The sequence below is a fragment of the Cornus florida genome, unplaced genomic scaffold (assembly GCF_030987335.1).
Source record: "Cornus florida cultivar Cherokee Brave unplaced genomic scaffold, ASM3098733v1 CherokeeBrave_3.0.0_Hap2_Chr11, whole genome shotgun sequence".
Lineage (NCBI taxonomy): Eukaryota > Viridiplantae > Streptophyta > Magnoliopsida > Cornales > Cornaceae > Cornus > Cornus florida.
In genome coordinates, this window is record NW_026775581.1 from 65,122,734 (window position 1) to 65,139,708 (window position 16,975).

At 35.7% G+C, this 16,975-nt stretch overlaps 2 protein-coding genes across 13 annotated transcripts; one reads left to right on the forward strand and one right to left on the reverse strand.

Moving 5' to 3' along the window:
• Positions 1–346: 346 nt before the first annotated feature.
• On the reverse strand, positions 347–4,240 carry LOC132282653 (cytochrome P450 736A117-like). Its single transcript, XM_059784395.1, has 2 exons — positions 3,202–4,240; positions 347–1,080 (listed from the first exon to the last, which is right to left on the reverse strand). Exons 1-2 carry the CDS (start codon positions 4,132–4,134, stop codon positions 472–474), a joined length of 1,542 nt encoding a protein of 513 aa, XP_059640378.1. The 5' UTR covers positions 4,135–4,240; the 3' UTR covers positions 347–471.
• A 7,644-nt stretch (positions 4,241–11,884) lies between these two features.
• Positions 11,885–16,158, forward strand: LOC132282469 (uncharacterized). 12 transcript variants are annotated; one of them, XM_059784167.1, is made up of 6 exons: positions 11,885–12,175; positions 12,481–12,871; positions 13,286–13,965; positions 14,651–14,900; positions 15,041–15,109; positions 15,191–16,158. In XM_059784167.1, the coding sequence occupies exons 3-6, from the start codon at positions 13,798–13,800 to the stop codon at positions 15,370–15,372; spliced, it is 669 nt and encodes a 222-aa protein (XP_059640150.1). In that variant the 5' UTR covers positions 11,885–12,175; positions 12,481–12,871; positions 13,286–13,797; the 3' UTR covers positions 15,373–16,158. The 12 variants fall into 12 exon arrangements, with proteins under 12 accessions (XP_059640150.1, XP_059640149.1, XP_059640148.1 ...); XM_059784166.1 differs by having other exon boundaries at positions 13,286–13,804; positions 13,893–13,965; positions 15,041–16,158; XM_059784165.1 differs by having other exon boundaries at positions 13,286–13,600; positions 13,860–13,965; positions 15,041–16,158.
• The last annotated feature ends 817 nt before the right edge of the window (positions 16,159–16,975 follow it).

The following is a 16,975-nucleotide window of genomic DNA, read 5'->3' on the forward strand; positions in this document are numbered from 1 at the left end:
AGGGGTCGTTTGCCACCAACATTTTACCACATAACATTTCAGCCAGGGATTATAATTCCAGTGATGAGGTATCTGGTATCGTAGGTGATTTGATTAAGTGGAATTCCATATTCCAAATTACTGCAGTCACTTGGACTCAAAAAGCTCTTTCTAACAGTGATGATTTTTCATTTTGTCTCTCGTGTTATCATTAACTGGAAAAATTATATACTGGGTTAGTCACCTTGACAGCATCTTGTATCCAAGTGTAATCTTTTACATGCTTTGTCAGACAAGATGAGTGTAACACAAACAAATGTGATAAGTCAGAAAAGTTTCTTCTAGGATTTCAGCTCTCATTATCTAATTCACAATCCAATAATTCTTTAAGCTAATTGTACTTGGTCTATTCTTACACACACTCTTTTTTAATTATGTTTTATTGTCGTAAACAGGAAACATGCAACAAACATGACAATGTCACAGATTACACTAGCAAGAACATGGAGTTGCAACAGCAAGGAGAGGTATTCCTCTGCGGATTGTAACACCAGAGCATTCAGTCAAGTCCAGATGTTCTCCCTTGGCTCCACCAGGCAATGCCCAGTTGAACTTGTGCATTAGATTTGCTAACACAAACTCATTGGTGGCAATTGCGAAGGAGGTCCCTGGGCAGCCCCTCCTGCCAGCTCCAAATGGAATCAATTCAAAGTCATGCCCTCTGAAATCTATAGAAGAATTCAAGAACCTCTCAGGCTGAAACTCTTCAGGTTCAACCCATGTCGCGGGGTCCCTTCCGATTGCCCAGGCATTGATAATAACTGCTGTTCCGGCTGGAATGTCATAGCCCATTACTCTGACATCTTCACTCGCTTCACGTCCGAGTAATGGGAAAGGAGGATGCAAACGAACAGTTTCTTTGACCACTGCTTTAAGGTAGTGCATTTTATCCAGATCATCTGCTGTTATGTGTGGCTTACCTTTAAGAATTTCTCTCACTTCATTTTGCACATCATTCATGACTCTCGGGTGTCTTAATAGCTCTGTCATTGCCCATTCTAGGACTGTGGAAGTGGTGTCAGTTCCACCAACAAAGATGTCCTGCAAGAATCAGAAGAAAAAAACAACTTCAGATGGTTAGTATAGTTTGTTCAATATATGTGAGTATCCTTGATGTAAATATTCTTGCAACTAGCCATCGTGCACAGACACAGACACACACACAAATTGCATAAAAAAAAAATTAGTTGTTGCAATTATAAAACGATTAGCAACTTTATATCAATCAGATTTGTAAAGGGTTGTGCTGGATTGGTCTTTTACTTAATACAGCCTAAATAATTTTTTAGGGTAGATGACTTATTTCATTATTTGTGCGAAGTCCACTATACACTAGATAAAGCTCCATTCTGTTTCAATTGAAAAGTTGAGACTTTTTCAATCCTCTTTGCATTAAAAATTTATCTGACTGGATTGGATTAGATTTTCGAGTCTAGTTGAATATATCTTGTAAGGCTAGTAATTGGGAAATATCTAGTAAGAGTTCCTTTACTGGATTGCTCTAAGTTTGGAAAGCTGGTCTTCAGTTGAAGCCTCTTTCCTTTCTGCTACAAATGTTACTTGATCAAAATTAACTGCTATTCAACCTTACTCCAAAACCAACCGATCTGACCCACATCTTCTCTCTATCATCTCTGTCCATGAATTTGCTCTCTCTTCTCTCTCTCATCTCTTTCTCATGCGCGAATTTGCTCTGTGTTTAACACCAATCATCCCGTCCTCTCTCTATCTCATCTCTGTCCAAGATCTAGTCATTGTAGGTTTTTGTATCCGCAAAACCAAGCAAAACTTCAATACCCAGTTGCAGAATAGGCTATGGAGGCAATTATAACCTTCTTGCGTATGCTTTACAAGCGTTTTCACCAAGTTAAAGAAATAAAAAGAGGAAGAAGAAAAGAAGCAGTATTAGACAGTTTGTGAAATCTAGCCGCAGAGAGTCTCCATATGAAGTATTGGGGGGTCACCTCCTCTGCAACTCCTGGTGAAATCAAGAGGGTTAAAGGCTCAAGGCGCACTAAGGCGCCAAATGCCATGTGGAGCCTAAGCGCAAGGCGCAGTATAAGGCGCGAGCCTGATCGAAGTAAGGCGCAGTATAAGGCGCGAGCCTGATCGAAGTAAGGCGCGTGTATGTAATAATGCATATTTAAACATATATTATTATATATATTCATAATCAAGCAGTAATTGCAGTTAATGTAAGTAGTGAACCATAAATTTATGAACTTTGTCAAATATTTCAAAAGATTTAACAATAAGATATATGATATAGAACATTTTAATTTACTAGTCATCAAGTAAGAAAGAAAATGATATGAATAAATGATTAAAAAATACAAGGCGTGGTCTTTTTTTAGCTTGTAGCCTATTAAAAAGTGTGAACCTGAGGGCTTTATGTGAGCCTGATTGAAGGAGCCTAGCCCTTAGTAGGTTGAGGCGCTCTAGCTGAGCCTTGACGAGCCTGGGGCTTTTTTGGAGCCTAGGCATGCCTTTAACAACTAGAAGAGGGCTTATCGGAAACTTGCTCTAAAATACCATCCTGGCGTTAACAAGGAGGTAAATCAAGTGTATAACAATATATAATAAGTAATCACTCAATTTGATGTATACAACTATTGAACTATATGCATGTTTTCTTCTTTGTTTTCCATGTTGAATTAAAGTGCATTTAACTTGAATTAGTGAACTTTTTTGCTGGTGTATCTGGGTTTTCAACAATTTAGTTGAAGAAAAGATTCTAGTATATTTATATATATTTGTTGCTCAAATTCTGAAGAGTTCTATTGTAACTCTATATATGTTTTTGGAAAAGTTGATATAAAATTTGGAGGCGGCAATTCAGTTTTGTTAGATGCAGTTCAATCAGATAAATCGATAGATTTTGCAAATTGGAAGCTCTTGGTGAGACTTAGGTGGGCCAAGTCTAGTAATTTAGCAAAATATATACTACAACTAGTTCTTCTGAGATATATTTGCTGATTTCATTTGTATTCCTTTGCTGTTCATTTCTATTTTTTATTCCTTTGCTGTTTTCTGATGCGGATGTTTCATTTGTATTGTTGAATTAACATTTCTTGTTTTGCTGATGAGTGTGTGCTGTGTTATATCTTTCTGGTTTAATAAACTTCTAATTTGACACACACCCACACAGAGATCGATCCTCACCAAGATGAGTGCTTTGATGCAATCTTTATCAACAGCAGTATTGTCTTTATGGATCCTAAGCAAGATATCAAGGAAATCCTCCCTGCCTTGGTCTTCAACTCTCTCGTCACCGTTACTCTTCCTTTTCAGGACATTCATACGCTCCTCAACTACTTGCTCTAGGAATTCATCAACCTCTTTTGCAACTCTGTCCAATTTAGCATAAAAACCAGTGGCATGATTGATCCATGCAAGGCATGGAATGAAGTCCCCAACATCAAGGCTGCCCAATAACCCCGAGAAATCCTTCAACAACAGCAAAAACTTCTTCCCGCTTTCCACTCCACTGTACTTCCTCCCGAAAGCAGCCCTAGATACCAGATCATTCGTTAGCAACGTGATTATTTCGCTTAAATTCAATGCCGAGGATGAAGAAGATGATTCTTCAATCTTCTTCATCAGGAGGGCGGTTTCTTCTTCTCTGACAAATTGAAAAGACTGAACTCTTCTATTACTTAGAAGCTGGAGCACAAAAATGCTTTTCATCTGCCTCCAGAATTCACCATAAGGTGCCATGGATACATCCTTGTAATTGTAGAGAAGCCGTTTAGCCATGATCGATTTCCGCCTGTTTGAGAAGACAAGATCATGTGTTTTCATGATCTCTCGAGCAGCGTCAGCGGACGAAGCGACGAGTGTCGGCGTGCTGCCGAAGTGAAGCAGCATGAGAGGGCCATATCGTTGAGCTAAAGATCGGAGTGGATGGTGAGGGAGCGAGCCCAGTTGGTGGAAGTTCCCTATAATTGGGAGCTTTGGTAGTGAAGGTGGTAGGTGTTTGTTGATAGTAGAAGTATTGAAGAGCAATTTCTTGATGAGGAATGCTATGAATAATATGGGAAGAGAAGAGAAGAGAAAAGGGTGAAAAAAGAATGAAGTCACTGGCTGCTGCTCCATCAGATGCAGTAAACCAGACAAATCTTGTGCGTGCTGTGTGTCTCTGCGTGCGCACTTGTTTTTATACTAATAATGTGGACTTCTTTATTGTGTGTGGATGTGATTAAACTAATAATGACTTCTTCCCTTGTTGTGTGGATGCGATTAAACTAATAATGAGGACTTTATTTATTTATTAAGAGAATCTTGTCATTTATTTACAGTATTAAGAAGAGAACAGATGATAAGCCAACAACCCGTCACGTGAAATTTAAAATATGATAGTTTTTGTTGACTTGATTAGCCGGACAGAGAAAATTAAAAAATCAAGAGAATTGTTATCTGCTAACAAGAAGTTGTAAACTTTGGTGTGATTTGGAAATTAAAATATAATTTTTTTTTTTTTTTTTTTTTTTTTTTTTTTTTTTTTTTTTTGTGGTTCATTGGCAGACAAGAAACTCACACGCCTTTGAGAGGTGGAGAAAGAAATTTTCAGTGGGCCACAAGACTCTTGTACATGAGATAGTTTTTTTTTTTTTTCTTTTCTACAAAACAAGAAAAATTATAAGTTAGAGAAGCATATGCATGATGGTGTTTGTTGACCTACCTAAAGAAGAATCAACTTGATTAATTGAAAAGTGAGAAGTTGTGAACTCGATGTTGTTTAATAAATAAAATAAAATAGAACTAAATTTTATAATTGAGAAGCATGTGCATGATAATGTTTGTTGACCAACTTAAAAGAAGAATCAACTTGATTAATTGAAAAGTGAGAAGTTGTGAACTTGATGTTGTTTAATAAATAAATAAATAAAATAAAATAGAACTGAATTTTAAGTGATAATGTAAATTGAGAAATTTTTTAATATTATTTTGTAAAAAAAAATTAAGTATTCATCATTCAACATTCAGTCATAATTGAATTCACTACCACTTAAAATTCTATTTCATTTAATACTATTTACTTTTTAAAATAATATAAAAATAACTTATCAAATATACTTAATTTAATAAATTATTTAATTTACTTAAAATTAATTATTGAATTCGTTTATCAAATAGTAAATTATCTTATTTATATTTAAATAAACACTATATAAAAATGATGACCTTAAATCCATAGATATGTATTGGTTACTTTTGTTTGAATTATTTAGTCGTCATGTCTACTCGATGAAAGTAGCCAGGGGTGCACACGATTCCGGTTCCTGTCGGAACCGTTCACAATGGTTCCTTGAAAAAGGAACCATAACCGGAACCGTACAAGTCTTGAGTCTTGGAACCGAACCGTAGAGAACCGTTAACTGTTTGGATTTTTTGTGTGTAAATTAAGATACAATAACAGAAATCAAAATTGCTCCATGAACGGTAGAGAAACTATACATATGGGCATCTCAATGACGAAATTGAACACCATCACATGCGGCACTCGCATCAATTGAGTATATCAGTATAATTAACTCTAACTAAGTCTAATATATCTCCAAAAAAAAAAAAAATACAGAAGACTTGTTGGGCTGATATTGGATGTTGATCGGACAACCACTTCCTTCTTCAACCATCATCATCTACCTAGTAAACCAATTCCAAGCCTCTACCAGATTTTTCAAAGAGAGTAAAAAATAAAATTAAACTAAGAGAGATGACAGAAGTCAGTGCTTTGGATTCTCTTTGGGAGAAGATGATGCAGTTAATAAACAGCAACGATGAATTGATTAGCTTGAGATGAGACTTGAGACTTGAGAGGAGGCAAGGGCGATGAGGATTGAGGAGATGAGAGGAGGCGACTCAGGCGAAGGCGATGAGAGGTCAGGGGAGGGGACCGCGTTAAAGTGAGGCGAGGCAAGGCGAAGTGGACAACAGAGAGAAGTCGAGGACTGAATGACTGATCACTGATGAGGCGAGGCGAGGCGAGGCGGCGGCTTCGATCAATTTTCAGAACAGAAGGAGAGTTACAAATATAAGAGACTTGAGATTTGAGTATTTTAGAACAGAACGAGAGTTGAGACTTGCGAGCATTGAGATTTGAGAGATTAGGTCTAAGTTTAGAATTTAGATAAGAGACTTGAGATTTGAGTTTTTGTGGACCACCACCACGTGCTAGGTAATGATTCTTGTTGACTCATCTAAGTTATCTGTCAACACAAAGTTACGAATATCTGTCGACACAATTGTGGAATATATATATATATATATATATACAGTTCCGGTTCCTTACCGTTCCCATGGTCTAGAACCGGAACTGGAACTGTAATTCACGGTTCCAAAGTTTCGAAATCGGAATCGGAACCGGAATCGAAACCGTGAGAATCGAAATAAACGATTACAGTTCTCACGGTTCCGGTTCTTTTGTATACCCCTAAGAGTAGCCTTCCTCTTTAAAGTCCTCTCAAGCCTTTTCAATGAAGCAAAGGAATGCCTATGTCATTTACAATATATATATATATATATATATATATATATATATATTGTTGCACCATGTTTGAGGGTTCAAGCAAAAGCTGAGAAAAGGTAAATATGGTTTATCCAAAGAAAAATGTAGAGGTTTGTAAAAAAGCCCTCTGCATTGAGGTTTTCTCTCATTCCAAGGAGCATCTTCAATACAAAATGCTATATTTTCATGCCAAATTTATATTTTGAGATAAACTACAATGTCAAAATGTTATATTTTTACAATTCTACTTCAATAGTGCATTTCATCGAAAATGCTATTTTTTGACACAACAACCATTCTATATTTTGAGAGCTTATTGGAGTGTCTTATTTTCATTTGGGTAACTTTTGACAATCTCAACATATGAAAGGTCTTTTGAGAGAGTCCATTGGAGTGCATATTTTCATCCATTTGCTATATTTTGAATTTACGAGGCCATTTGAGAGCTGCTATATTTGAAAATACATTTGAGAACCTCAAAATATGATAGGTCTTTTGAGAAACAATTAGAGTGCCTTATATTCATCCACCTACTATATTTTTAGTTTGAAAACTCATTTGAAAGGTCATTGGAGATGCTTGAGCCTTTCAGTCCTCTCTTCCATTTTTAGAGGCTTACACTTGACTTTTCCTCTACCCACCCATCTGCATCTTTGATCCAGATTCCAATGTTAGATCACAAGGATCATAATTACTAGGGATAATTGCACTGACACCCTCAGTAGTTTGGCCAAATATCAATCTAAAATATCTTTCGAAAATAACTATCACTTAGATCCATTTTCACTTTTCCGTTACTGTCTCCGTTAAAAACATGGGAAAAGACATATTTGCCCCTAATTTTTTAATCACATTTAATACAAAATATCAAATAAGGTAAATGACTTTTATACCCCTTATATCTCTATCTGTATCGGACGTTCTCTCTCCTCAAGGACGCTTGTCTGTCTCTCTCTCTTCTCTACAGATCAAAACCACTCTCTCTCTTCTTTATAGATGCGACCTATAGATTAACAAAACCATGAAACCCTAAAGCACAAAGATTAATCGTAGCAGCTTTGGATCACCATGGTTGCACAAGTTCGAGTACTGCTCAAGGCACATCAATGATTTACTGGATACAGGACAACCCACAAGATGGCGATAGAGGTCAGCTAGATTTTCCACAAAATCAATGGATTTGAGGTGAGGATCTATGGGTGGCTCAAGAAGGTCAGTTGTGGGGAGTCAATAAGGAAGAAGAGGTTCGGCCATTGACACTGAATTGGTGTAAGTAGAATTCGATAAAATGAAATTGATAGTCAGGTTGCCTTGCCGGTGGTGGTGGTGGTTGAACTTGCCGGCGCAGTCACTGACGGTGGTACTACCAGCAGCGGAGGTATCTGGGGGGCTTAAAGCGTGGACTTGGGTGGTCGGTTTCTGAGATTGAGACCACGCATGGTATCAATTAAAGGTAGTGTGTATTGACGGATGAGATTTTCAAACCTTGATTTGGAAATGGGTTTTTTCGATTGATCTCCATTATCAGTTGAAAAAGACATGAATCGAACAGGATTGTAAATCAAACAGTTGATTGATTAGCTCCGACTGGCTAACACCATCATTAGAGAGAGAGAGAGAGTTTTTAGCTAAAGTCTAAAGACTCTGCTTTGGTTTTCTTTCTTTTGTAAGCATTGATACAGAACATATCGCCGGTGTTTATAGAGCTTAGCAGCATGGTGGTATGAGGGAGGAGAGGACACGATGGTGGTATGGTGCTTCACCTCCGGCGAGAGCTGGTTACGTATGGTTTTATTGTATATGAATTTTTGTATTATTATTATATTTTTTTTTTTTTTTTGGGTAATTAATCAATTTTGGGGAAACCAACCCCATTAATAATTTCTTTCAATTTATTAATTAGGGTATTTACAGATTGATTTGGGAATTTAGTATTGGAGTTTATGGTTTATGGCACCAATAAGTTATGTATAGAAAGTGTATATGTTGTGTATGATAGAGAGAGAAAGAGAGAGAGAGAGACGAAGATGAATTAGACAGATGAAGAATATATATATATATATAAAATGATAGAAATAAACTTTAATTCACGTGCTAAACAATAAAAAGAAGTAGTTTTTGTTGTCCAAAAAATATGAGGACAAGCTTATATATATATATATATATATATATATATATATATATATGAAATGATGGAATATATGAATGGGTAATTGATCGTAGAACCGGACACTTATAAAAAATTTCTTATTTTTCTCTTTTTCTTTTTAAATTTCATTAATTTCTTAAAAAAATAAAATTTTCTTATTAAAAAAATATATTAATGGGTGATTTTTCTTATTTTAGTTTTTAAATTTTTTTTTATTTTTCTCTCTCTCTCTCTCTTTAAATTTCATTAATTTCCTTACAAAAATAAAATTTTCTTACTTAAAATTTCATTAATTTCCTTAAAAAAATATATGAATGAGTGATTTTTCTTATTTTAGTTTTAAATTTTTTTTTTTATTTTTTTCTTTCTCTTTTTAAATTTCATTAATTTCCTTAAAAAATAAATTTTTTTTACTTAAAATTTCATTAATTTCCTTAAAAAAATGTAGAACCTTACACCTGTATGGCGTATAATAGCCCTCAATAGCAAATTGTATGATGTTGATCACCTACTTTATTGATTTTTGTATATGGAAAAGGAAGGGTAAACATGTCATTTGAATAGTCAATTTAAAGTCAAATGAGGGTAAACATGTAATTTTAATCATTAAAGAAACAATTTATTAAGTCAAACCAAAGTCAAATGATAAGAATGTCTTTTTACAAGTAAAAAGTGGTCTGATACACCTGTCAACTAACTTTTGGGGTGTGAGTGAAAAACGAAACAAACGTTTGTAATGTGAGTGATAATTATTTTCGAAAGATATTTTAGACTGATATTTGGCCAAACTACTGGGGGTGTCAGTGAAATTATCCATAATTACTAAACTATGTAATCCAAATGAGTATAGAAGGGAAATCTAAAAGTCACTTTATAATTGATGAACCGAAGGGATACATGTAAGGTAATCCTTTTTGTGTCAAGATACTATTACTAAACGTATTTAGATGAATAGATTCACACGCTTTGAATCAAATGGATGGTCGGATTGAACTAAGTAATAAATTGATTTCTTGACTTGATAATGTGAGGATTCTGTATATTATGTATCAAGGAGATGAAAAAACATTACGGGGTGCTATAAGTCTCGGTGTGACCTTGAATTTGATATGGCGATAGTTAAAAAGACATTTAATGTCCTCTATTTTAATACATATTACACTTAATTCTTTTATACATTTATGTTTCATAGTTTAGCAAACTACAGGAATTGAGAAAAGGAAAAAAGAAACAATTACACTAGATTTCTCTCTCTATCTCTAAATTGTTTTTTACTACTAATATTTTTCATTATATATTTGTGTGTGTGTATATGCATTATCTTCTGCACGTTGTGGCGCACCAAATCCCATAATTCGGTTCATCAATCAAGAGAATGTAACCCGACTCTGTAACCCAGTCACCAAAATGCGGAACCCAAGGAAAATTGATAAAAATACCAAAGTCAAGGGTAAAATGGTCAAATCCACAAATGAAGTAACATGTGAGGTCTCAAAACGTGAATACATTACTACCATGCATTCCAAATTACCATAAGGCAAAAGAGAGTGGCAAAAAATGAACAGAGAGGTAAACAGTAGCCAAGGGAGGGGTGCCAATAATCGGTCGACGTGTGAGGTCCACATGTCGACCGAATTGGCCGACTCAATCGACGTGAAGCCACTTTACATCGACCGAAACCTACATTTACTAACAAAAAGTCCAAAAACAAATGAGATACTGGTTGAAGTGGGGAAGTTACAAGTCGTGTGATACCCCCTAATTTTAGAGACATGGGTTGATCAAGTCCACACTAAAAAAAAAAAAAAAAAATAGGGAATATCAAAACAATTAATATTTATCAAGCACGGATTACAAAAGAAAATAAATAAACTACTGAAAGAAATCTAATAATTAATAATCCCTTTAAAAGCTTCCAACTTAAAATCCATATTAAATATTCTCTAAAGATACAACTCGGGAATCCCGTACCTCAAAGACCCCTCAAACAAAATCCATTATCCGATAATCCATAAATAAAGAATACGAATAACATATAATAGAATAATGTAGTACTTTGAAATAACTGGAAAGAGTAGATGATAGGTAAGTCTCCAAGGTACAGATCCTCAACCTTGAGACTTGAATTTCTAAAACCTGAAAGATATAAAAATAAAATGGGTCAAACCCAAAAGCAAGTTCCCTCTACCAAGTCTCTAGAAACCGATAAATAATTTATCTCTAATCACAACCATCTTAATACAGTTTTTAACCTTTAATAAAAGATGACAAATACTAATTGATAACATCAAAAAGATTAATTAATAAATCCTAGAATTCCATCCATAAATATATAACTAATATATATAGGTATTTGTCAAATACATAATTATTAGTGTAAAGTTGTCATATTTGTTATACTTTTGTGTTATAGTGGCACTTTTCATCCATTTTTTTTAGATATGGTCGTATTTGTAATACCACATAAATAACTTGTTATTTATTAAATTATCCCCATAAAAATACATCATAATCTCTTTATATTAATCAAAATCTCAAAACTCTTTAAGAAATTTTCATTGTCTCTCCAATTTGTTGTCAAATCATGAGAAAATCTATAATACCCCTATGAGTATAGTATCCAAGTATAATGGGTAGACGCTTACCTATTTACCAAAAAACTTAAGTAATTGAGTAGTTCTGCATATCAACCTATAAATACCCAATTCACTTTCCATTCGGATCCGATGTGGGACAAGTCTCCCTTGTAACATTCTTCCCCACTTGAACTCGCAATGCCCTAATTACAGTCGGGTTATTCTGCCTATCCTGGTAGCACACCCGAACGCCTTCCGAGTCAAGCACTTGGCGTGACACTGGATTAAAAACTGGGTCTACCTCTGATACCAACTGTAACGGGTAGACGCTTATTTATTTACTCAAAAATTTAAGTTATTAGATAGTAATACATACTCACTCATTTATAGTAATGTATATTCACTCATTTATACTTATTTTACTTTTCATCCGAATATGACTTGGGACAAGTATGCTATAACACTAAGTCAATAAACAAATATTGAAACTCTCAATTTACCTGCCTACACACGCGCGCGCGACAAATTGTGAATTTATTGTTTGTGTATTAGTTGAGGATGCAAGTATCCAGGATTGGATGTGGTGAAATAGCCCCCTGATAGGGCATGCGACGCGTATGGTTAAAATTCCATCAAATGTCAGGCGCTTTAACATCTTAAAAAAAAACCCAAAAAAAAGAAAGAAAAGAAGAGTACCGGGATGTCCTATGCTCTCTCAAATCAGAACAGCAATAGTTTGTGTCATTGGCAAAAGAGCTATCCTCAAATTTCCTAACATTACCCGACCCGAATCGCGCTCCCATCCATTACATTTGCACAAGTCACAACGGCCATCTTCTTCTTCCTCATGATGGTCAATCCGAAGCCCTAGCAACTGGGAATTGTTTCGCAGCCATACCGTAGGTATTCTCCCCTTATCACAGCACGAATTTAGGCCATTGCATGTCATAATACGAATCAACTCGATTTCATTATCAAATCCCTAAATTGTTTCTAACAGATGATGTAAGAATTCATTGATTTATAATGAATTAAAACAAACAACTCGATTTCGTTATCAAATCCCTAAATCGTTTCGCACTGATCAAGTAAAAACTTAGTGATTACTGTTATGCATGTCATTCTCATTACTGAAATTGCTTTCGCACAAATTTTTTATGTATCTGCGTTCTTGACTGATGTAACTGGTAATGACTTTTTGTTCACAGTTGTAAATTGAAATCGAAAATGTCTCACTTCAACTACACAATCTAATGATGGTGAAGATTTGAGGTATAAGAATATAATTTGTGGTTGTGGGAAAATAGCTTCTATCAAAGTAACAAAGTACAACCATAATAACAATAAGGGGAAGCTATACTATGTCTGTCCCACCAGAACATGTACTCTATGGGCGTGGTAACCCTTTGATCTCTTGTTACTACAGATCTAATATGTATATGATTTGAGATATCTGCGCAGATTTTCGTTATCATTTCTATGGGTTGCAGGCTTGGGTTATGGTGGGTGAGTTCCCATATTGGCCAGGCAGGGTCGTTTGACATCCACATATTTCCACAGAACATTTTAGTTCCAGTGATGCGGTATCTGGTATTGTAGGTGATTTGATTAACATGAATTTCAAATTCCAAATTACTACAGTCACTTGGATCCATTAAGCTCTTTCTAACAGTGATGATGTTTCATTTGTCACTTGTGGTGATTGAGCTCTAAATATTATATCATTAACTGGGAAAATTGTTTACTGGGTTAGTCACCTTGACAGCATTTTGTATCCAAGTGCAATCTTTTTTCATGCTCCGTGTTCTATATAGAATTACATTCCAACATTCCTCTATCATATTTTAGACAAGATGAGTGTAACACAAACAAATGTGATAAGCCAAAAGGTTTTTTTTTTTAGAATTTCAGTTAATATTATCTAATTCACAATCCAATAATGCTTTATGTTAATTGTACTTAGTCTATAATTTACACAATCTCTTTCTAAATATGTTTTATTCTCGAAAACAGGAAACATGCGACAAACATGGCAATGTCACAGATTACACTAGCAAGAACATGGAGTTGCAACAGCAAGGAGAGGTATTCCTCTGCGGATTGTAACACCAGAGCATTCAGTCAAGTCCAGATGTTCTACCTTGGCCTCACCAGGCAATGCCCAATTGAACTTGTGCATGAGATTTGCTAACACAAACTCATTGGTGGTCATTGCGAAGGAGGTCCCTGGGCAGCCCCTCCTGCTAGCTCCAAATGGAATCAATTCAAAGTCATGCCCTCTGAAATCTATAGAAGAATTCAAGAACCTCTCAGAATGAAACTCTTCAGGTTCAACCCATGACATGGGGTCCTTTCCGATTGCCCAAGCATTGATAATAACCATTGTTCCGGCTGGAATGTCATAGCCCATTAGTCTGACATCTTCGCTCGCTTCACGTCTGTGTAATGCGATAGGAGGATGCAAACGAGCAGTTTCTTTGACCACTGCTTTAAGGCAGTGCATTTCCTCCTGATCATCTGCTGTTATGTGTGGTTTGCCTTTAAGAATTTCTCTGACTTCATTTTGCACATTATTCATGACTCTCAGGTGTCTTAATAGCTCTGTCATTGCCCATTCTAGGACTGTGGAAGTGGTATCAGTTCCAGCAACTAAGATGTCCTACAAGAATCAGAAGATAAAACAAATTAAGATGGTTAGTAAAGTTTGTTCATTATATGTTTGTATCCTTGATGTGAATATCCTTGCAACTAGCCATTGTGCACACACACACACAGGACAGACTTAAGAGTGAGAGAGACAATTCATGACATAAAATTAGTTGTCTCAATAATTTAATGATTTGCAGCTACATATCAATTAGATTTGTTAAGGGTTGTGCTGGATTGGTCTTTTTCTTAATACAGCCTAAAGAAATATTCAGAATGGATTGCTAATTTGTGCAAAGTCCACTATATACTATAGATAGATAAAGCTCCATTATGTTTCAACTGGAAAGTTGAGAATTTTATTATTATTATTATTATTATTATTATTTTATTTATTTATTTATTTTTGTCCTGTAATATAAAGTTGAGACTTGTTCAATGCTCTTTGCATTAAAAATTGATCTCACTGGATTGGATTAGATTTGTGAGTCTAGTTGAATATATCTGGTAACATCAAGTACTTTAACTGATTTGCTCTATGTTTAGAAAGCTGGTCTTCAGTTGAAGCTGGTTCTTCTGAGATATATTTGCTGATTGTATTCCTTTGCTGTTCATTTCTACTTTTTATTCCTTTGCTGTTTTCTGATGCGGATGTTTCATTTGTATTGTTTAATTAACATTTCTTGTTTTGCTGATGAGTGGGTTCTTTATTAAACTTCTAATTTGACACAGAGAGAGAGAGAGAGAGAGAGGGATCCTCACCAAGATGAGAGCTTTGATGCAATCTCTATCAACATCAATATTGTATTTATGGATCCTAAGCAAAATATCAAGGAAATCCTCCCTGCCTTCGTCTTCAACTCTCTCATCGCCATTACTCTTCCTTGTCAGTACATTCATACGCTCTTCAACTACTTGCTCCAGGAATTCATCAATCTCTTTTGCAACGTATGGATGATAATCATGATACTAGAAAATAAAGGTATACTCCTTATGAGGTTGCTGTGTATACCCTATCTACTGATTCCTGGAGATATCTTGATGAAGTTGCTTTGCCTTATGCTAACATTCACATCCCTCTGTCTAACGCATGCATTAATGGAGTTTATCACTGGTTTGCAGTAGACAGTGACTATCATGATCTGATCCTTTCATTTGACATGGGCAATGAATTGTTTCACGAGATCCGTGGTATTCCATATTCAAAACGTGGCATTCTTGCACCCTACTATGACTCTCTTGCTCTGATTTGTCATTGTTCTAGTGATTCAGGTGTTGACATTTTACAGACCAGTGACATGATTGATCCATCCAAGCCATGGAATGAAGTCCCCAACATCAAAGCTGCTCAACAACCCCGAGAAAGCCTTCAATTGCAGCATAAACTTCTTCCTATCTCCCCATCCACTGTACTTTCTCCCAAAAGCAGCCCTGCCTACCACATCATTCGTTAGCAGCGTGAACATTTCACTTAAATTCAATGGCGAGGATGGAGAAGATGATTCTTCCATCTTCTTCATCAGGAGGGCTGTTTCTTCTTCTCTGACAATATGAAAAGACTGACTCTTCTATTACTTAGAAGCTGGAGTACAAAAATGCTTTTCATCTGCCTCCAGAATTCACCATAAGGGGCCGTAATCACATCCTTGTAATTGTAGAGAAGCCGTTCAACAATGTTTGATTTTGGCTTGTTTGAAAAGACAAGATCATGTGTTTTCATGATCTCTCGAGCAGTGTCAGTGGATGAGGCAACAAGTGTCGGCCTGCTGCCGAGGTGAATCAGCATGAGAGGCCTGTGTCGTTGAGATAAAGATCAGAGTGAGCGATGAGCGGGCAAGTACAGTTGGTGCAAGTTTCCTATAATTGGGTGCTTTGGTGGTGAAGGTGGTAGGTGTTTGTTGATAATAGAAGTATTGAGGAACCATGTCTTGATGAGGAATGCTACGATTAATAACGGAAGACAAGAGAAGAAAAATGGGTGCAAGAGAAATGAAGACACTAGCTGCTCCATCAGATTCAGATGCAGAAAGCTAGACAGATCCCTTATCATGCGTGTTAGAGCACTTGTTTTTAAACTAATGAAGATTTCTTTGTGTATGCATGTGATTAAAGTATTAAACAATATGTGAAGTCAGTAACTGCTCCTTCAAATGCAGAAAACTAGACACATCCCTTTTGTGTGCACGCCCACACTTGTTTTTAAACTAATGAGGATTTCATTGTTGTTGCGTTTTGGTGTACCGAATCGACGACTTGAATTTGGAATTGAAATTAATTTAGTTAAACTAGACATGACTTTGAATAGTTTTTTATTGTTCAATTTTAGAGGAGAATCTCTCATAATATTTTGAAAACTCTCTCTCTTTTTCAAATATCATATTCTGTTAAATAATTAAACCAAACATGGCTATACTTTATAGGAATGGTTTAAACACTTTGATCTCTTGTTACTGCAGATATAATTTGTATATGATTTGAGATATCTGTGTAGCTTTTCGTTATCATGAATCTTAAAGCCAATACATGGTCGTATTTGATCCCATTCTTGCCCTTGCTAGTACTCTTTCTATTACATTATTCTTAACACAGCATAGTGCGTGCACGGATCATTAAGGACAAAATGAAAGCAAAAAACGTCTAGCGGGTTAAGTAGGGTTGCGATCAATTTGAAGGTACTTTATTTTCTAGCGAAAGAAGTCAAATGGATTCATGAAGGTTACATGGAATAAAATGTTATTCTGTTCCTCCACAGAGAAACGGTTATTCCAATATCTATGGGTTGAAAGAACCGATGTAATTTCTATGGGTTGAAAGAACCGGATGGACATCGGTTTCGGTCAGGGTGGGCGAGTTCCCATATTGGTCAGGTGGGGTCGTTTGCTGTCCACATTTTCCCGCAGAACATTTCAGCCAGGGATTATAATTCCAGTGATGAGGTATCTTGTATCGTAGGTGATTTGATTAAGTGGAATTCCATTGTAATGACCCTAGCTGATGCCAAAATTTAAAAAAAATTCGGCATAATCTCCTCTAAAAATGGGCCTTCAACAACCTATC